We start from the raw sequence: 22,835 nt of genomic DNA, 5'->3' as shown, positions 1-22,835 counted from the left end.
GGTGTTTGTTATCTAATTTAAGATCAGGATATGTTCGCTAATGCAAATCACATTGACAGCATGTAGAACCTGACATCAGATAAATATACACTGCAGTATACAGAGCATGCTTTGCTGTATAATTAAATAAAGAAATGGATGTTTAATGTTTTTAATTGTACTTCTTTAGGAGTAAATATTTTACATGCTTTATTCCTCAAAGATTTTAATCTCTGTGTGTACATGAAATGAAGAAGTAAGTATGTGTGTAAGTACATGCACAACTTGTGCACCTAAAACATCAGATGTTTGTCCACTTACAAGAAAAGGAGGGAGGGAAGAATGGGCTGAAGATGTGATGTGCATAGAAAGAGATACTATCAACTTTCTCCTGTACATGCTATAACTTTTAGAGTCTAAACTGCTTAAAAAGAGATTAGACTGCTTCCTGAATGCTGCTGACTCTTGCTCTAAGAATTTCTGTACTAGCTGCAGGGCACTATATTAACTAAATACAATTGGAAATTGTTTGAATTATATAATTCTTTTTAAAGTATTTTTTGTGTTACTCTCTCATATTTTATACATTTACCTTTTAAGCTATTTTAGGTATTAAAACCGTAGTTTATTTTTGTGAATAACCATTAAAAGTGAGCAGGTATCAAAGAAGACCGACAATTAAAAAAGAAATTTAATAGCTCCATATTTCAGTCAAAATAGCAATTGTGACTTAGTATAAACCTAAAGGATTTAAAGTCTGGTCAAAAAATTATACTCTTTACAGGCTAAGCATACAAATATATCAGATTCATTATTAGCAGTGATCTTATTTTCCTAGTTCTCTATTGCTCTACATGCCAGTACATGCAATCTACATGCCGCTCATGTTGAAGGAATGACTTCTGGATTTGTGTCAATACCTGGTTCTATTTTCCAAATCTGGTTTAAAGCCTGGGCCTTCTAAGGTAAACTTGACATCAGGATCATATTCATGTTAAGTCAGGAACTGACAGTCACATGCATTTTGATGCCTGTTTTTGATATATGCAGAGATATTTTGCTTGGCTTCCATAGTTATGGGGAGATAGAACAGAAAAGACAACCACTAGAAATTGCATCATTAGGATAATATGAGCATCAAGAATTATAACTATAGCCTGTGAAATTTAGAATTATATTATAAACTCCATTACTTTGAATAATAGCACAATTGCAGAATGTTATCCCCAGCACATGCACTTGAATGTATATGTATATTACATTTAGTTAACTAGCTATGTAAGAAATTTCTCTTACTCAACATTATCAGAGAAGATGATGATAACATTAAAAAACCATCACAACTACACCATGCTTCAAGCTAAAAATCTATTTAGCCATAGTCTATCAGCTATTCAACACAATAGTTTTGGTTTTTCTATGAAATTGCTTTGCTTGGAGCTCTTCATCGAGCATATTACTTTCCATTTAAACTCGCTTAAATCCTAATACACATTTGTATTTTTCTCATTAAAGTATGGCCACCCTGCATAGCTTAAGCTTAATAAAAGATCTCCTATTCAAATGAAATGATAAGTTATACAAATATTGTCCCTGCAATCTTTAAATAATTTAGAATTTTAAGTGATAAACCCACAAACGTTATTTTTATCCTTGTTTCCAGTCATATATAGTTTTATGGCTAATTCAATTCATATCAGATTTATTCCTTTAATCAAATGCCACATTTTATCAAATGCAACATTGCCCTTGAGTGCTTCTGTTTTAAAGGAATTAAACCAGCCTAGCTCATGGGAAAGAATGGTAAGTTGAGTTGCATCCTCACTAAGTAGAACTGGCTTGAATTAACCACAGTAAATATATATGGTATATAGTATATGGTAAACCTCCTCCATGTATAATCTGTCATAAATTGTAAGATAAATATGAGTTGATACATACACACGATCTGCTTTCTCTGTGCTGAGACAGAGTGCATGATGAAATAGTCTTATTTAATGACTTGATGTTCTTTTGATCTGTTTATCTGGTATAAACCAAAAAAATACTTATATAGGATGAGATTTTAAGTACCACAGGAAAGAAAATGGAATAGAAGCATGAATAACTAAGGGAGAATCAACAAAAGAATATCAAGAAAATGGTAGATTTTATCTTAGATTTTGCAACAAGATGCAAATGCATAGCTACTACTTTACTAATATTTCAATGTATTTTTCTGAATATTGGGACGCTTCAAAACCCGAAAGTCTTAAACCTGTCTTTTTTATCCACTCTGCACTGAATTTCTTGTGTAGATTCAAATTCTGAAAATATGACTCACAAAAATACCTCAACATTTTAATGACACTGGCCTCTGGAAATAAACCATACAGGTTTTTAAAATTATTTATTATTTTTAAAAGGTTTATGTTTCACCAAGTAAGCGTTTTTAAAATTTTTGGATTGAATACCGACCAGATTTTGCCAGTGAGGACATGCACATTGACTGACGTCATGAACAGGCAGGTGAAGGTCTTTGCTTCCCTCTAGTGACTGGTCCAGGAAGAGACTGAACTGAATCTGCTCATCCCACTCACCTTTGGCTCAGAGACTCAGCATGTGTAAAGACACCTGAGACGTCAGTGAGATGCTGACACAGTATATGAGCGTGTATATTTGTGATAGTGATTGATAACATATGGCAGATTTACACTGGACATGTGTTTGACTTGTTTTGATGTAGTTTTACAGTTTTATCAGGCAGAGATGCTATTTCAATGTTGACAATTTAAGAGCAACTGCTAGAGTTGGAAGATGACCTCTAAGATTAATTTCAAAACACAGTTTCAAATATTTATTTAAGGTCATTTTGCCAAAATAACCACTTGTAGTAAGACAGACCAGACTTCAATGAATTACATGATTGATTTAACAGAGGGAACACTTACTAATTCAGGAGAATTAGATGTACACATTTTCAAGTAAAGACAAGCAAACCAACACTCCACAAGTGCTAAAAAATACATTGTATTATATTTTATTACACTCTCCTCATCATATTACTAAAACTAGCTATATTTATACCAGTTGTAGTTCTGTTTTGTTGCTTTTTTTTTTGTACTGACCCTGAATAAATTTAAAAGAAAAAAAAGTATGATTTACTTACAAGAAGCTTTATGCACATGACCTGTAACCCTATTTTAAAGGGAATAGGTGCACAGCACAGCTCTTCTCACATGGACCAGCAAATATTCCCCAAATTATTCAACTTCTTTGGTGGCACAAGCAGATTTTATTTAAGGATGGTATAATATAAGGACCTTTAGTGCTTCTGCACCCCCTTCCCTTCCCTTCCCTTCCCCTCTCCCTCAGTGAATAAACCCTCACCTCATCAGCACCCCACTGGCGTCTGAGTCTCTTTGCCTGCCAGCACGGGAACACCACGACCCCCTAGGACCTGGGGGTCTCCCGGGGGGCACTCCCCGGGGACCCACCAAAATTTAAACTACAACAAATGATATTGGCTTTGAGAACAGCTAGGGAACACTGTCACTTAGGACTCAGGAATTTGGAACTCTAACTCTACCACGGTTTAATAAGTAAACTTGGATGAACAGATTTGCTTTCATCATGTTCTAGTTTCCCCTAGCTGTAAACCAGGGAGGATGGTATGAAACTGTGTTAAATTGCTTTTAAATTTGCAGGTTTAAAAGCCTTTAAGAGGTTCATGACATAAATGAGAACAGTTGCTAAACTTTTGCCGTTGCAATTGTGCTATTTTGTACTTTTGGAAGCTGTATTCTATTTGTTAATTATTGTTTTCGCCTAGAAGTCAGTCCAAGGCCAGCCCCATGCTGGACTACCAGCAGTTGCATTTCTTAGTGAAGTTTTATTAAGAAAAAAACAATTGCATTTTATTTGACTTTGTAAGATCCATGAATTTTTTGGGAAACCTAGATAAAAAACCAAATCGTGACTGATTATTTTCTGTAGTGAAGTTTATTCAAAATTCAATTATCTTTTGTCTTCATTATTCACTACAAATCTGTCAAAAATCCAATTATAATATCTAAATTAGATTATGAAGATACTAGTTCTTTTTAGTTACAATCCAGAATTTAAATTGTCTGATATTACAAGAAACCACTATTTTTAGTTTGTGAAAATCTACATTTACATAACAGCAATAAATAGCAATTGAGTTCTCAACAAATGCTTATTAGCAGGAATTAATTTGATTTCTTTTTTTTTTTTTTTGTTATAAATCTCAGCACGCCATGTAAGCTCTGTTCATGGCAGTGTAGGTGTTAGTGAAGAGCACTGTTATAAAAAAAGTACTAAATTATAAATTCCTCCCATATATACTGATTCATTTTGTGTATGACTTAAGAAAAGAAAATTTTGTTCTCTTTTTCAACATAAAGAAAATACATTTATATTGTACAATATTTCAGAATTAATTTTCTGCATTACAGTATAACCTTAGCAGTTTGTGAATTTAAATTTTTTAAAATTTAGGTCTTGCATGGATTGCATAGTTCTCCACTTGATCTGATCCGATTCAAATTCGTCAAAGCCTTTTAGTTGTCTGCAAAGGAGTTTGGATCAGGTTTTTCATCCCATACTGTTTTAATGAAAAAGAACATGACTCTGTAAAGTCTTCCAAGTCCGCAGGACTATCAGGAATACAATGTGTAGTGTGCTATTACACAGGTTCCACTATGGAAAGTTCTTCATAAAAATAGGCACTCCAGGAGGCATTTATCTTTTATGTTCATTAATGAACTTAAGCATAGAAACTGACATGGAAAGAGAATTTTCTGCCTTGAAAAAGGTGCCAGAAGTAAAGTCTGACTGCAAAGCTGGACTAACAAGACTGACTGCAGTCAATGGAAGAAGTAAAGCTGTATCTGGCATGTACTACCAAACTATGACTTCCTGTCATTCAATTTCCTCAATATTTTTCTGGGAACAGAAGTAGTATGACTGTGAAGTAGTATAAAGTGAGAAGATGTTACTATTAATAATATAAGAAAATTCTGACTTAGGGTATTCTAATGATTTGATGATTAGTTTGACACATTTTGACAAAAGTTATAAAGAGTTGTCTTGAACATATTTTCAAAGGTTTGCAAGGCTAGGAAAAAAAACCGAAAACAAACAAAATCAAACCTTTAAAGGTCCATTCTGCTAGTTTTAAAAATCCAAGTGGAGAGGAGAGAGACATAGCAGAGCAGTGTTCCCTCTCAATTTTACCACCAGGCAACGAAATGCATAAGCTGTTTTTTGGCATGCACACAAGTTTATATTGTAAAGCTGAGCTGCAGAAAATCACAACTAGCTGGTAGACTCTGGTTTATATGTATTGAAGAATTCCTTTAATGGACTTGTTCTCCAGACTTGTATCCAGGGAGAAAATAATATTTTTCTCCAATGAGAGAAAAATAATTAAAATCTGAGGGGCATAATTTAAAAAAAAAAAAATCTGTAAACTTTTTTTAACCCTCTTTAATGGAGGATGCTACAATATGTCTAGAATGTAATTGCAAAATTATCTAAATGTATGCATTTTGTCATTTTGCATATATGGGTATTCATACTTCCATACAGCTTAAGGGTAGAAAATCTAAACCACTGCCTGTGGAAACTTGCATAGCAATAAGGGAAAAAAAAATTAGAGCAGATGTACCAATTGTCCTAATCTAAAACTGAACCAGGTCAAAATTCTTGCAATATTAAAAATTTCAGCTAATTGCATTGTACTTCTTCCAACTGTATAGTCAGCAGGCACGAACTATTATGAGCACGCATATGGTCAAATAAAATGCTGTCATACTGTTATAACATCCTTCTGCTGCAACTGGCACAGAGAGCTTCAGAATACTAAAACCCTGTCCTTACCCAGTGCTGTGGGATGTTGTGTTGCACTGCATACAGATGTGCAGCACACCAGCAACAAGTGACTCTGTCCTGTGGAGAGCACATGTGCCCCCAATATGTCCAACACGCTTTGAAAAGAACAAACACCAGCTGCACCATTTTGCTAATCAGTTGGTGACTCTGGAAACTCCCATTTGAGGTATCGCTTCCTCTCTGTGGCCCAACACATCTACCCCACCACTGCAGTGGTGTTAGCTGAGGGTTGCATGTCAGGGCAGTACCTCCCACATTCAGTACGGTGGCATCTACCTTTCCAGCCCCCTACTGTGTTTTGAATCCTGCACCCTGGTTCAAGATTCGAGGGGCTGGGTCCTCAAAGACAAAGAACCGATTCTGTCAGGCCAAACTTTCATAGATGCTAGAGATCCACTGTGCTCCTTTTGACTGGGATAGAATTGTCTTCACAGAGGCTAGTATGGGGTTATGTTTTGTATTTGTGCTGAACACAGGGTTGGTAATACAGAGATGTTTTTGTTATTGCTGAGCAGGGCTTACACAGAGCCAAGGCCTTTGCTGCTTTTCATGCTGCCACACCGGTGAGGAGGCTGGGAGCGTTTGGGAGGCTGGGAGGAGGCACAGCCAGGACAGGTGACCCAACTGCTGGTTCAGCCTGTTCTTGCTGTCTCCCTATCCTTTCTTGTTTTCCTTTCTAGAAAGCTAGGAAGGACAAAAGAAAAGCTTTCAAGTTTTGTTTCATTGTAAAATCTTTAAAATCACTTCTGTGGAGTAGAAAAGTCAGCGCTAGTACCTGACCAACTCCTTTTCCTTCTCTTTGTGTACTGAGATACTTGAACTAATGTATCACAAACTGTTCCTGACAGCAAGGATTGTTTGCTCATGCTTGATAATGAAAAGACACAACTGAATTTTTTGGTTGGTTTGTTGGTTTGGTTGGTTTAAGGAACTGAATTGTTTTCCCTTAGAATATTAAGTAAAAATATTCCAAGAATTTTCCTATGAACTAGATGGAGAAGCATTCAGTATACTAACACTTTACTGAAGGCAACATCTGAATACATTTTCTGAACTGAGTAGGTGAAGTTATCACTCATTTCCGAGGGGGAAAAATCACCACTTACACACAACTAATGCTACCAGCTTTGTGTAGGAAATCTGGAAATACCAAAGGAAGCACCAGAAATTATAAAAAAAGCCTGGTTTCCATCACCACAGAAAGATGTGCTCTATATTTGGGGGTAATAAACTGAAATAAAATGTTTTATTATTGGATTGAGCCTAATACATAACATATTATTTTGTTCTTTAGTCCCACTGTCTTGATATTGTACATACATTTGACTAGATGCCTACAGAAAGGCACAAAGCTGCCAGCTTGATAAATAGGAAACCTTATAAAACATAATCAGAGGCAAGAATCATCAATCTCATAGAAAGAATGGATTAAAACTGCTTTTACCAAAGTTAGGATGACTAAATTGTCACAGATACCAGTGGCACTAGAATAAGTTTCATGATCTGGTAAGATTAAACAGCTCAGAGATACAAAACTTTCTTCAAGGATAGAAGTCAGAGAACTGTAATCATTGATCAATCTCCTGACAAGCATGTCCAAAATCCAGGTAGACAAAGTTTTCTTGCTGCTGGAGAAGTATTAAACTGACAAGATCAGTGGAGGGGGTATCATTTACCAAATGTGAATTTCCAATGCAAATAAAGGTGTGAGAGAAGTGGCTAAAAAGGTGTAAAAGCCCATTAGAGGTTGCTGCTGGCTGGATACCAATGATAAAAGCAAACACAGTTTTCATCTAAAAACCACTTAATTTAAAACATCTGACTCATTAGAGACTATTGATTAGTTAAGCATCCTCAACTAAAGCAGACAACTTTTTGTTGAGTTTATTCCAAAACACTTGCCAAGTCATGGTTATGCAAAAATTATCCAGTTTGGAAGGACATGAGTACATCACAGTTCTGTAGGATTTGCAATGTGAATTAGGCTATTAATCCATCAAATCCAGTTGCCTGCTGGTGCAGATAAAGTAGAAAAATAAAAGAAAACCAAGCCACCAAGAACCCAACATATTCATGAGCACCTAACCAATTGTGTAGTCCTCTACATATTTTTTGTTTAGATTTATAAATGATAGAAACTGACTCAGCATTATAAAGCTTTCAGAATTTAAAACTCACAATTTCGGAGTACAAATTCTGAAATATTCCTGACCAAATGCAAATACAAATAAAATGGTCCAAAGAGAAACAAAATAAGAAAAAATTAAGAAAATAAATTTTGAATAAGCTAACAGTAGAGATATTCTCGAAAGGGACAGATGAAAAAAACTACAAGTTTGGTCTTGCTATTGCACATTCTGATAAGAGAAAATGTCACATTATCAAAAAATATCACACATACATGTGCAAAACAAGTGACAGTGGTGTCCATGCAGACCTTGCAGTATCAAATCTTAGTGGGAATATTTCAGGGCTCATATCACTCTTAAAAATGGACACATCTCCAAAAACACCCCCAGTCTTCACATTTTCTAACATATTCAGTAGCTACTATTAAATAATATGCCTAGAAAAGATCTCTTTCAGAACACAAAAGCACATGTTTCTCCCTCAAAAACCTCAGACTATTTTATGTAAACATTATGTAATTTTTAGATAGTTCAAAAGTTTAATTTTCAATCTAGATTCTGAAGCATATTGAATGCTGTACTTAGACGTAACACTGAACCTCTCCATAAAATATACTAAGAGAAATGTAAAACAAGTGAGAAGTACAAAATGCCTTTTTTTGCGACTTCCTCACACACTCATCCCGAATACCTGAATAAAATCTTTTAATCACATTATTAAATATGCAGCATGGTGTTAGAGTTTTTTTAGTAGTCTAATTACACTCAAATGTGCCTTTGATATTCTGGACTGGAATTCTGAGTGAAATCAGAGCAAGTGCTCTAAATACACAGTACTGAAAGTAATCCATACAAAAAGTTACAAACAAAGCACTGTACCACTTCTATATAAGCAAAATACCGTGAAGAAAAAACAAAGAACATGTTTCAAATGTTTTGCATTTTATATGCTCTTAATAATGCATAATATGAAGTCTTCCATGTACTTTATTCCATAGATTTCATGGAAATCGAATACTATGATGTTACTGGCATATAATGGTATTCTAATTCTTCTGCAGAGGCACAGACCATGGTACTACTTGTATTTGGAAAGATTTCTAGTATCATGTCCCAAGTTTCACATTTCTGCACTATAATGTTGTTTCTCAGCCATCAATGCTGATGTAAATCCAAGCTCAAGGATAAAAGCACTCACAAAATCACAAAAAACATGCAATTTCTAACATTATAGATATGTATTATAAGACATATATAATATACCTGGATAAGAAGTACAACATCATATTTAAAAAAAATTACACAGCAACCATATAGGGCTCCTTCTTGAAACACTTAATCTGAATTGATGCAAAGTTCACCTTGACTTTAATGGGAGATTTACTGTGAAAGATTAATGAAGCAAATTACAACTGCACAAATTTGGGATCAATTTTAAACCACAACTGGATTTTACCAGTTTGCTTTCTTACAGCAACAATTTCTTTTTTTGCTATAGAAGGGAAACACTAAAAAAGTGTAGAAGACTAGTGGTAAGATTTCACTGCTTAGTATACAGGTATTATTTTAATAAACTTAAATAAAAATTTGAACTAACTGAAATGAAGATTGCTGTGGGAATCACACTTGAAAATTGTATTTCTCCCTGCAGTAACAGAAATGGCAAGTCTTCCTTAGTTATGGTTTACCTACTTGCTTGTTGCCCAGCAACTACTATGAAGGAACTACAGTTCTTAGTCATTCTCATTTTAATCTTGAAAAAGCAAATTAAAATTACTATGTGAGGTGTCTCTTTCTGGTGAGATGTTGTAATATCTCAGTATATCTGCAAAAAGGAAATCAAGTGACTGGAGAATCCAATACTTCCACTCTGTCAAAGATTCACTTTCTCTGCCCTTGTATCAACCCATTTACTGACCAACTATTTAAATATTGTTAGGTACTTTGTTACATTTGAGCTATAGCAATAGAAGCAAACATCTGTCACTTACATTCTTGAATCATCCCACAGCACACAGTAGGGATTCAATGTGCCCTAAGAAGAAAACAAACAGATCTATTAGTTACCCATATGCAAAAATATTTGTCATGCTTGAACTAAAAACTTATCTGAGTTTCCTCCTACAAGATCATCCTCATACTCTGATGAATTGATGACACTGAAATGGGAAAAGCTTACAGTTATTTCTTATAGGATATTTTGAAGGCACTTGAACCTCAGAGCAGAGTTATATGTACATTCTCCGCTTAGATAAGGAAAGCATAAAGTTGTCTATTTGGTATATCTTAGTGGAAGTAAAATATGAGATAAGAGTTAATCTTTTAAGAGACTTGACCAAACATTTCTGGTGTTTTTAGAGGAAGAACACCCCTTAGGAACTTGGATGTTAAAATCAGTAATGGCTTTAAAAATTTTAAGCATATGTTGGGCAAAACATCTTGAGGTTGGGATTTCAGATTCACAAGCCCAAAGTGTCCAAAGGTTTTTTTCAATAAGGTCCTAAATCAGCAGAATTTTTTGCTCAAAATATTTTTTTTGTTTTGGGTTGAGCTTTACAATACTGGCTCCCGTCTCTTCAAAATCCATGGAAGATTTCTGATTTGATTTAGAACAGAGTTGGAATCTAGTATTTTATTACAAATCACTGAACTACGGAGAACTTTTTGGGAAATTGAAGAATCTATAAAATTATTCATGTTTATTTTGTTGCCTAGGAAGTTTAGAGACAAAATTGAAATTCACTCAGATTGACTTACAAGTACTTAAAACTGCTAAACTAATTCCTGTTCACCATAAGCATTAGATGTTCCCAGGAGTCAGAACCAGATAAAAAATTACATAAGATATAGAATAAATATATATTTTTTAAAAATCATAAGTGATTTGAAGAAATAGGTAGAGTTCACTATTTTTGTGTCAGTGCTAGTGAACAGTAGATGCAGTAGATATAAAGGTACTTTTATATAAACAAAGCACACTTTAATATTTTATTCTCAAAAATGATTTATTTATAGAAAAAATGGCAACCTGTAAAATAAAAATCTATTAAATATTTAAATTATTCCATCTATCTCTTTGTGAAAGATAAAAAGGTCCTTCTTCAGATGCTTTTCAGAGAGGCATTTAGGGAATTTTTGAACCTCTGCTTCAGTATTTTGCTGACTGCATTGAATTTTATGGGTAGAGTATAAATATTTAAAACCAACATATACTTATGGCACTTTATATTTACATAGCACTGTACAAACATAAATAAAGGATGCTCCATCTCCTGAAGTATTTATAATATAAAGAAGAGGAAGGGGAATAGGGCACAGGACAAAGCAGTGGATAATAGGCCAATTGAGATTTGGAGAGCAGGTAACTTTCAGATACATTGATGGACTAAGAGATAAAAGGATAAGAATCAGGAACAAAAGAATATCAGTGAAGAATTAAATTTTCTTTAAAATGTAATTTTATAAAGAATATTAATTTGTATAGTAAGGCTAGGTAAAGAAGTTTTACTTAAAATCTGATACAGCTGTATGCATATTAAAAATGTACTTCTATAGCTGCATCATAATAAGGCTTTGCATCTCTCAGATCTAAGATTTGTCTTTCCCAGCAGTGGACATCATACAGTTTATGCTTGCTATTCCCACAGTGCAAATAAAATGAATACAAAAACACTTTCAGAAAAAAGTGTCTATTATAAAAAAATCTACAAAATAGAGGGGAATTAAAAACCTTTGCAGAAAACTGAGACACGACAAAATTGCTGTCAGATCACAGTTTGCTCTCTTTGAAATGCATTCAAATGAAAATAGTTTGTTTGGCTCTTGCAGTCACTGATGAGAGATTAGGCAGAAACATGGGAAGCAGGATAAATATTACTCCTGGTCCACAAGAAAGTCTTGTGGGAGGGTTTGTTCCAGCAGAAGTGGCAGCTTGCAAGGGCACAGCACCCTTTCAGAACTTCTTCCTCTTTTGATACTTGATCAAATACCCTTCAAGCACTGCTGGGACCACAAAGAGCTTGCTTCTGTATTTGCTTCTTTGTCTTTAATCTGTTGCTCCCTTTTTCACAGCCTTTCTGGGGTACCTCTTGGCAATACAGCACTGCTGTTGTAGAGCTGCCTCCAACAGGCACAGCTCTCGTTGAGGGCAGTGCTCTTACCAGCTAATTACTCAGCTGCAGCCTAGGAAGCAGCTTCTGTGCTCATTAGTATTTACAACTGCTGTAGCATTGATTTATACAGCACAGTACATTACTTGGATATCTCAAAACTGGGCATGTGTGTGTGAGTGTGTATGTGTATATATCTCTGTCTGGCATATAAAACTGAACTTTTGAGATGTGATTGGCAACTGTGACAACCAACCAGCACAGTGCCAACTGTGTTTTGTAGCCAGGGTTTTCAGTCGCATTGAAAGCTTCATGTCCTCTGCTGCTGCTGGCTTGTTATTCTAGTGGCCCTGGAGTAAACTTCTGTGCTGTCAGAAGGTGAGAGTTCATGTTCTCTCTAGAGCAAATAGGATTCTGTTTGAGTTGCTATTTTTTTTTTCAAAGACTGCTTTGATGTTCCTTTAATCAATCTACTGGAAAAAAATGTGACCATATTCCTCTACATGTTCACAGTTTATAAGACCAAATATCATGTTCTCTAAATCACAGATCACAGAATATTCTGAATTAAAAGGGATGCACAAGGGTCATCAAACCCAACTCCTAAGTGACTGGCTATATGGGGATTGAACCAACAACCTTGGTGCTATTTGTTATTAGCACAGTGTTCTGACCAGCTGTGCGATGATGCATTGCAATGCACATTCCACTCTGGTCAGCTCTCTGGTATATTTGTATTTATCTACAAATCCAAATACCATGCAATATATTTCAAGCAGCACATGAAGTTGTGATTTGCACTTCCTCCAAAAGATAATCCTCCAGCTTTATTAATAAACTGGATAAAAAGTTAAGAAATTGTAATAAATTTTGAATAAATTCCTATTTAAAGCCTGATTTTAATTAGCCATATTAACTTTTTTAAATGATCCATTTGCCCATCTTTTTCATAATATATTCTCTACTTTATTTAGTCAGTAGATAAGGAGGTGAAAGAAAAAATGTGTGGATATACTCCTATGTACTACTAGGCATGCTCTACAAAATGCTTAAAATGACATCATTAAATCAAATTGCAAACAAACTGTTCTGAATAAATGAAGAGCATTTGTAAGAACAAAGGTTTGGAAAAAACAAATCTAACTGAGACATTAAAAGAATCAGATGAAAGGTAACATATTTTTTCTTTAGTAATTGATCTATTCAATTGACACAATTTTTAATCTGTGAGCCATCAATATATAATGTTCAAGTATTAAAGATATATTAACAATGGTTTTATCTTGCTGTATGTACATAAATCTCATTCTTTGGTAATATATTATAATAGAATAAATCCTTTTTTTCAGCTGACAAAATAATAGCAGAGAAGTAGATTTAGTCTAAAGGAATACTTGACTTTACAAAATATAATTTCTTTGCATCTACAGCCTTATTTCTTTATGAAGGTTAAGTCCTGAACACAAATGACCAAATGTTTAAAGATATTAAAATACATAACTGATTTGTATTCACAGATTTTCTAGAGCAATATATTGTCATTGTATCTCCCAATCCAACTTGTATATTCAGGTGGATTGAGATCCTACGTAATTGTAGTATGTATGAAAATCTGATCCAAGCACTTGATGCTTCTCTGGATTATATTATAGGACAAAACCAGAAAATATCTGATATGTATTGGAAAGGTTATTATCTTTTTGCATTGTCAAGACACGAGCTCACAAAATATTAATTAATATTCTGTTACTGAAAGGTTGCCAAAGCAAGGTGACAATCAGCATCTCTAATCTGATCTGTTGTAACAATGAACTTTAATTTCCAAGTTTTTCAAACTTAGCAAAAACTTACTCTATAAATTAATCAAAGGGACAGATTAAAGAAAAAAAAGATGAAAAAGAAAGCCCTCTCTAAGAATTTTGTAGAATTTCATCTTCTGGGGTTAGCAGTTCAACCTTTTATTAGTCTAGTCTTGGCTGTGTTGTGCTTGTTTTATTAGCTTATGTTTGATCTAGAAATATTTTCAATGCTGATACATGGCTTACTAGTATTATTTTCTTACATAATTTTAAAACTTCTTTTCTTGCATTTGACCAAATTAATGAGAATTTTTTTCTTACCTGTTAGCCCATGTGCCACCTTACCTGTTACTTTTGCAAGTGCAATTTCAGGTTCAAAATATAAATGTCATATTCTGCAATTTGTGTAATAGCCCCCCCAATCATTGTTAAAGTAATAGATTATAAAATCTAGCATTGACAATTACCATAAATTCTTCTGAATAATGATCTTAGTAAAATCAAAGTACTAAGTATTCTATTTTAAAGGTGATTGATTTTTTTCCTGATATATAGGATTAATTTGTGTTTATTTCAGCAAATACTTTGTAATATTTTTAGTGAAATACCTGATAGAAACAAAAGCTATGTTAAAGATTGAGATTTTCTCTTAATATATGACGTAATTGAGGTTTGAAAGAAAATAAAACATAACAAAAAATGAAATCTAGATGTCCTAAACCATCTTATAAATAAATTGAAACAGAGAACCATAAAACCCCAGATCAACCCAATTCTTCATCAATGCACTTTTAATGTTGTTGAAAGGTAAGGTGTCAGCTCAGTTTATGTTCCTCTGTTCCTTTTTTCCTGCCAAACTTTCACTGAGATGTTGTTTGCATTGGTATTTTTCTGGGAGCTGAATGGCAGGTCATAATGACCATTGCTGGCAAAATAGTTTTTTCAAACCTCGAGTAAAATGTTATTGAAAGCTCTAGAGTTCAAAAAGTTTTCTTACTTTTAACCAGACTCACTACTTTTGCTACTGACTGAAATATCTGGAACTTCTCTAGCTGAATTGTATCTATCTGACCACTTGAGTAACTGTTTTAACTGCAAAATTACAGCTTTAAAGATTCTTGCATAACAATACTGTTTTCAAAAGCTTGAGTAACTATATCTTTTGACTCTTTACGACTTTATTCAAAGCAAACTCTAGTTCTTTATAACATAAACAGAGAGAGTTTATATATTGTGCCTTCACATAAATTACCCTCATGTTTGTTACTCAACATTATTTTCCCAATATTGTATATGACAAAAAATTTCCACAGAAGATGTATTTTATTCTCACTGTGAGTGCTGGGAGACTGCTAAAGACAGAAAGAAAAAAAAAACCTTTATGTTTTTCATATATTTGGAAATAAAGTCCTTTTTTTCCATATTTATAACATTTTTAATGTGAGATTAAAGCCTGAAAAGTATAGAATTTAAATGATCTCACAAAAAATCTCAAGCATTTATGAGGACTGTAAGCCAAATTGGAACCAGAGCATTTTTGCAGTCTGCTACAGTGGGTTAAGCAAAAACTGGCTTCTGTGAAATAACGAAAGGAAGGAAGAATGGGCCTGAAGAACTATTGTAGCTCTATGACCTGTGCAGTGAGCAAAAGGTTAAGTAGTCAGTACAATAATACATTTTTAATTGTAACCATGAAAGCATTTAATGGAAATTATTCACTAGAAATTGCTGTTTAACTAAAACCCTCAACATTCACAAAACAACAATCACTTTTGTTTTGTTTATATGCATGCATGAAACAAGTACACATTCCTTTCAAAGACTGTTAGGTTCCTGGGCTTAAATTTTAGACGTTAAACTGCATTTTATTACCTGATATTTAAAACAACACCACTTCTTTTCTCTCATGTGATCTGACAAATACTCTTGTAAAAGCATATCAATGACCCTTGTACTTACATTAGACAGGTGGGCCAGTTCTATCTCCAGGAAAGAATCTGTAGTTTTAGGCTCAGGTCGTATAGTAACAACAATGATTTTTGAATTAACAACTGTAAAATTCCTGTAAGAAAATGCAAAAATGGTAAATTTAAGTGTTTATAAGGTTAAATGAGACTTCTAATATTACATTTAAAGATTTCTTAGGGTATTTTCTGTGACTTTAGTTGACAAATATTAAGGGAGAATATAATTTCCGACTGTACTCAATACATTTGAAGACTGAAAAGCACCAATGATGCAGAAGTGCAATTTCTTAAAGTATTATTTATTAATTAGAAGAATGCATTGATGACACAAACATTCTGTGCATGTTTGAGTGTATCTCATCTACTTCTTTCAACAGAGACCCACTAGATATGTTTTATAAACGACAGTAATTTTTCTTCCCAAGTGCTGTGCTATGGTTTTTTCTGACTTTTAACAGTAGGATTTTGAAGATGGATGAGTGCAATGACTGTACAGCTCTGTTGATTCTGTGCTTGTGAAAAAAACACACCTGTTTCCAGTTCTAAAAAAACCTGTATTTGGTATATGAGTGGGCAACTTTATCAGCTAAATACTTTTTATAATTTAAACCACAATTGTGCCCTGACTGAAATCCTGCCAAAACCAATGAATTTTTTCTTACATGTGAGATAAGATTTGGTCTTACATTATTGTACCAGGTTATGCAGAATAATAACTTTCTGTCAATTTTTCTAATTCATCATCAATTCCTTTTTTTCATGTTAAATGTGGATTGTCATGTATCATATCAACCTTTCTAGGATAGATCTAGTAATGCCAAGATGATGCTAATAAAGGCATAAAGACATGCTGACACATTCATGCCTGAGATTCTTGCTTCTTATGACCCCATCAGGTTTCCATCACTTGACCATAATGACCATCACTTACAAGCCTGACTGTTTCTAGTGATCATTATGGTACTTATTCTGTGTGTAATGCTGCTTTCCACACCTCACAGGAAAGTTATCAAAGAATGTTACCAAAGGACGTTATCGAAGAACAAACTAAACAGTTTAGATGTAATTATAATAGACACTATAAACATTATTTTGCTTCTTTTGTTGTTTAATTGCTTATTTTCTCTAGGGAGTTTGTATTTAGGAGAGAATTCCATTTTGCTGGATCATTGAAACAGGAATTGCCATGGCTACAGTAATAGAAACTTATCTCAGCAGTCATTTCATTCAGCACAAGGAATGAAATTGTACTTCTGGGGCAAGGTATGAATTCTAGTCCAATTTTACTCAGCCAAATCAAAATTAAAATATAATGGAACTGACTTTCTATTTTACTTAATTCCTATTTCTTCATTTTGTTTGCACTTTAAAGTCTCACACACTGCTGAGAAAAATGTATCTATAAGGCTAAAATTTAATGTTTACCTAATTTTCAGTGCATTCTGTAAAATTACAGTAGCTGAATAGCTGTAATTATTAAAATATTAATTTTTAAATATAATAAATATAAATTTAAATATAAAAAATAAAAATATTAAATACTAAAAAAGAGCCCCCAAACCAAATAAAACTCCAAATAAATAAAAAAACTTGATTTTTCTAACACATCATAACAAGTGAAAATGGCACTTACTATCTATTCAGAGATGATAATTTAAGAAATTCATGCAGACTATTGTAAATACTGCTACTTCAGTATTCTTTCATAGTGAGTCTTTGTGATTGAAAAAGTTTTCCTTGGTCTATCTCACACTGGTGCAGTTCTGACAGTTCTAGGACAAGATCTGAAAGAACATCTAAGTTCCTAGTTTGTAACTTCAGTACATTTATTTTACCTCAGTCTCATTAAAACTCTACCAATCCACTTACATTCTCAAGAGCCACTAGCATATTGTTTCACAAGAAAATAAATATAACTGCCTAGGTCACTGTGAAATTAAAACTCCATCCCTCATCACTGTCCTGTCTGGGCTGAATGCCTACTTGCATATTTCACATTTAACTGCTTGGACAGTCCTTGGAAGAATACAATATGTCTAGTATATCCTAAAGTATATTCTAAACTCACATAGCATATTAAGATGCCTCTAAATTAAAACTCAAAACTTTGTAGTCAAAACAATTTCAAAAATTTGAAAAAAATCTCAAAACCACTGGTGCAATGCCATTGCTATCTGTGTTGAAGATATTTTTTTAAAACAACAGCCTAGTTTTGAGAACATTTATCCAGGAATTAAAGTAATCAGCTTTTACAAAATTTTCTTGGACATTGTAGTTTCAGTCCCTCTTATATTGCAAATGACCCAGAATGGGAATGTTCTCTTTCAGACTTCCTGGGCAAGTGCATTATCTTACAGCTTTTTTTTCACCATTAGCTCCTTCTCCTTCATCAAAAATAATCTAAAATTCAACTTGAATGAGAAATTAGGTTTTACAGGTTGGTGATCTGCTGACTATCCAGAAAGATGCCCATCAGGGTTAAGTTTTGAAATAAATTATTCAAAAACAATCTATTAAATTTTTTGGCAACTATGGCTGAATAAATCCTTGAAGATTCAAGAAAGCGACGTGATGAAGTAAAAGCTCAAGAAATGCTTTCAGAGCTGCTGTCCTAGAGCTTTTTTCTCGTCCGAGTTAATAATGATATTAATAAAAGAGAGTTATTTTACTAGGATGTTTTCCTACCAGGGCATAAATTTTGAGGATATTCCTTTATATAAGGGAAATCATATTAATCCCATGTGGTATGAAATTCATATTTTATTCTCTTTTTAGAATGAATCCAGGTTACTCAAGAAAAACGGACTTATGAATAAGGCATGTTGCTATCTCATGACAGCATGATCGAATTTATAGATCAATGTGTAAAAGTTGAATGCATTCCAGAAAAATTACGGATCCTAAATGTGTAATGTGAGGCTGTACAAGCCTGTCTGAGGTACATCCTTAGTCCAACAAAGCTGATCCAAAGAAATCTAAGGGCCTTTTTGGTTCTACAGCACCTGAAGTTCGGGGTTAGGAACAATGTCTCAAATGGGGAAAGAGAACATTTCAGTGAAGAAAATTTTAGCAGGAAATGTATGGTGGCTGTTTAAATGATGGGAAAAAAAGGCTTGATACACCAAAATCATTGATTCTGTATTTGTTCTTATTTCTTAAAGGAAAAGTTAAAAACTACTTTACATTATGGCAATAAGCAATGTATTCCTTCAGAGTGCACAAGAGGGAAGTTATGGATAATATATTTTAGATGAGTATTGTACTGGGAATCAATTTTCTGTGAACCTAACAATAATGTAAGTGTGCTCAGGAGTGTAAGAGCTATGGAAATAATACTCAGTCTAGAGTTCTGAAAACATTTGATATTTCAATATATGCAATTAAAAAATCTGTAAGACATTACAAGAACGGTGCAATATAGCAAAATATATTAGGAAATAGAATCAGATGAAGTTTATTTACTTGTGCATGGAAAAAAAAATCTTCTATTTTTATGAGGAAGTATATTTTCTTTTTGTTTCCCTAAACTCTCATTTAAACACTCATGGCAAAATTTTCTGAATGTACATATACCAGTAAGATTAAACACAACTCCAAAAACTTCTGTATTAATGCAGTTACAAGTTCCCATCTCGCACTGTGTTTACGTACTTCCAGTATACTCTATGCTAGAAAACCAAGAAAAATCAAACACATATGGTAAAATGCAGCTAATTTTGGATTTTGTGAAATATATTGTATAGGCTGTCCTAGATGATGAAATCCTTATTTTACTCACAGAACACCTGTGATGTACCAGATTGGGATTCAGTGGTTAGGTACTTTGGAAGACTTTCCCTAAAGATATACTGAGGGGTTTTAAATTTGTCTGTTTATTTTTTTTTAAAAAAAGCAGTTCCTTGTGATGATGCAGAAGTTTGCATACCTCCTAGTGATAAAATTTAGGAATGTATTGGAATGCATGTTGCCTTTATTCTAGAAACTACAAGCAAATATTTTCTTTATTCCCATGCTAACTCCTGTAAAACTAGGAACTGAAATCACATGGGAACTGGTAAAGCTTTCTAGATATCTAACTGCAGCTGGTAGGAAATCAACTTTATTATTAGGTTATCAGGTGTAAATGATGTGGCCTTTGAACTCAATCGTGAGATCATTTTACTTATTTTACCTTGGTTTAATTTTTGTTCATCTTTATTCTCACCCTTGATACATATTTAACTGTCATTTTACTTACAAAATCATCACATGAGATACTTATCCAGAATGTTTTTTTAATTCCTGTGTTGTGCACTCCTAGGCATCATATAAAAAATAGATGATGTTACGTTCCTTCACATCTTACAGTGTTTACTCCATAGACAATAGCAATGCGGTGAAGCGTTTCATTGCATTCAGCACTAATATGGTTATTATGATAATACTTATTTCAGTTAACCAAGATTAGTACAGAGAGTAATTAATATCAGCTTGTGCAAGATTGTATTTTTTCATTTCAAAATGCAAGCAAACTAGAATAAACCTTTTCCAAATGCAGTGGGATGTATAGAAACCTTCATTCATGTACCCAAACAAGTATAAAATGACAAAACAGACCATAATAAAAATCACTTTAAAACCTGCATGTCAGTTCTAATTTGCATAGAGTATAATAACTCAACAAATTCAGCGCCAACCACAGCTGCAGGGTTTTTTTCCAATTTCATATTACAGAATCACCGAATCACCTAGGCTGGAAAAGACACCCAAGATGACCAAATCCAATCTTTGATTGGTCATCACCTTGTCAACTAGAACATAGCACTAAGTGCCACATCCAGTCATTTTTTGAACACATCCAGGTCTGGGGACTCCAACACCTCCCTAGGAAGCCCATTCCCATGCTTAAGCACCCTTTTCAGTGACGAAATTCCTCCTCAACCTCCCATGGCAGAGCTTGAGGCCTTTTCCTCTTGTCCTGTTGCTAGTTGCCTATGAGAGTTCCCCAACTCCATTGCCCTTCTCTGGACTTGCTGCAGCACCTCAATGTCCTTCTTGTAGCGAAGGACCCAGAACTGAACCCAGGATGTGGGATTCCCTCATCAGGAAGCGAGTCAGAGTACAAGCAGACAATGAGACTGCCCTGGTCCTGCTGGCCACACTATTGCTGATACAGGCCACGATGTCATTGGCTTTCTTGGCCACCTGGGCACACTGATGGCTCATGCTCAGCCTGCTGCTGACCAACACTCCCAGATCCTTTTTGCACCAGGTAGGTTTCTAGCCATTCTGCCCCAGCCTGTAGTGCCTCATGGGGTACTAATATGCAAATAGTCTTGATTGTCTGCTTTTATTCTGACCTATAGTATATTTATTATTCTGAAAAAGTTCAATTCATATTGCATTTATGACATTTCTTACCTCAAAGTGGGTAAAATGAGTTCTAAATTTTTGTATAGCACTGCTCCAAGTACAAATACAGTTGATTCATCTAGTTCTGAAAAGAGTAAGGAAAAAGATTTTAAAACTCTCTTTCCCAAGCTTTCATAATTATAAAAACCTCTGAATATCATTAATCTTTGCGATACAAGTTTTATTTTAAATAAACATTATCATTTTGAATTATGTCTTACAAGTCTGTTACAAAAATGCAGCACTGTCAGGAGCATATCAAAAGATGTAAACCACCAAAAAGCACATTTTCAAAAAATCCATCACTGTGTGCTGACATACATTCTAGTTCACTTACATTTATAATTAAGCATTCTCAAAGAATGTCTGTAGAGTAAATTCTCTAATGCCAGAGATCTGCACTGCAATGATATTTATAAATTGTACCTGAAGGTAGGGTAATTTGCCTGCTGAGCCTCCTTTGCTAAGAGTTATGTTGGAATGACTCTGCTGGAACAGCAGCTTCCGGGGGTTTAGCTCACCCTCATATCAAACAGATTAAATGTTGTGCACAATAACTAAGTAAAGCATTTCTCTGGTGTAGAAAATAATGTCTAGGATTTCTGCTAGATTAACGTTTCATTCAAGGTGCTGAAATTAAGCCCATTCATTTCTCTCTAGCATAAACTTATGGGTACTGTACTTCTTTTGAAGGGGAATAAAAAAACCACTTCCATATTATGTAGTGATCCCATCAGACAAATTTAGAGTTGCCTTGCTAAAGCTAACAGAAAATTAACATGCTGATATGCTTTTTTTACCTGTTGACATAGGAGTGAAGATATTTTTTGGAATGACAACCCTGTCTTCTGAGTTTCGTGCCCAATCAACCATTCCTTTTCTTCCTTTCATGGGGAAATTGATGTCAGTTAAAACAGATGCAGCAGGAAGCTTCTGAATGCTAGCCACTATTAAGAGAAATCATAAAATCATATAAATTTAAGATTATGTTTCATATGTTAAAGCATCAGAGTGACAACAGTACAGCAATAACAAAACCTTTAATGACACATTTCAAGTAAAGCAGGAATTCATAAGACATTAACTGTCTCAGAAAGAATAATCTTCTGTTTATTAGGCAGTTCTACTATGGATTAATTGTGTGGTATTGATCATAACATTTGTCATTCAGATTCTGATTAAATTTCTTACAAGGATTATTCAATGTACAATCCTATATCCTGAAATTCACACATAAGGACATTGTTGTGCCTTCAGAGAAAATTCCTAAATGATCAAATTTGACAATAAAAGTAAAAGGATGCTTAAAATTGCTTTGGGAAACACAACTTCTAGATACAGGCTAATGAAGCAGTAAAAGAACTTTTATCCTCTATACAGGCACAATTTAAAGATAGATCCATTAAGAAGATTAACATATTAAAAGACCTTGTTGTTTTCACACAAAGGAAAGCAGTACAGCAACTAATTTCTTTTCCTTGAAAGAATAATCTCCACTCTGAATTCTTAATTATATTTTTCCACCTAAAATCCCCAACACCCAGACAACATCAGAGTTATATCTAT

General features: G+C 34.0%; 1 protein-coding gene across 1 annotated transcript in view; it reads right to left on the bottom strand.

Annotated features, from left to right (window-relative positions):
* ADGRB3 (adhesion G protein-coupled receptor B3) overlaps window positions 1-22,835 on the bottom strand; it is a 440,870-nt gene that overhangs the window by 162,132 nt on the left and 255,903 nt on the right. The window contains exons 13-16 of the mRNA XM_063389429.1: window positions 22,070-22,216; window positions 21,279-21,354; window positions 15,871-15,973; window positions 9,995-10,038 (exon numbers count right to left, since the gene is read on the bottom strand). Coding sequence (XP_063245499.1) covers window positions 9,995-10,038; window positions 15,871-15,973; window positions 21,279-21,354; window positions 22,070-22,216 — 370 coding nt within the window. The remainder of the gene's footprint in view (window positions 1-9,994; window positions 10,039-15,870; window positions 15,974-21,278; window positions 21,355-22,069; window positions 22,217-22,835) is intronic.

Source organism: Prinia subflava, chromosome 2 (genome assembly GCF_021018805.1).
Source record: "Prinia subflava isolate CZ2003 ecotype Zambia chromosome 2, Cam_Psub_1.2, whole genome shotgun sequence".
Taxonomy (NCBI): domain Eukaryota; kingdom Metazoa; phylum Chordata; class Aves; order Passeriformes; family Cisticolidae; genus Prinia; species Prinia subflava.
This window is presented reverse-complemented; position numbering and strand designations above follow the sequence as displayed.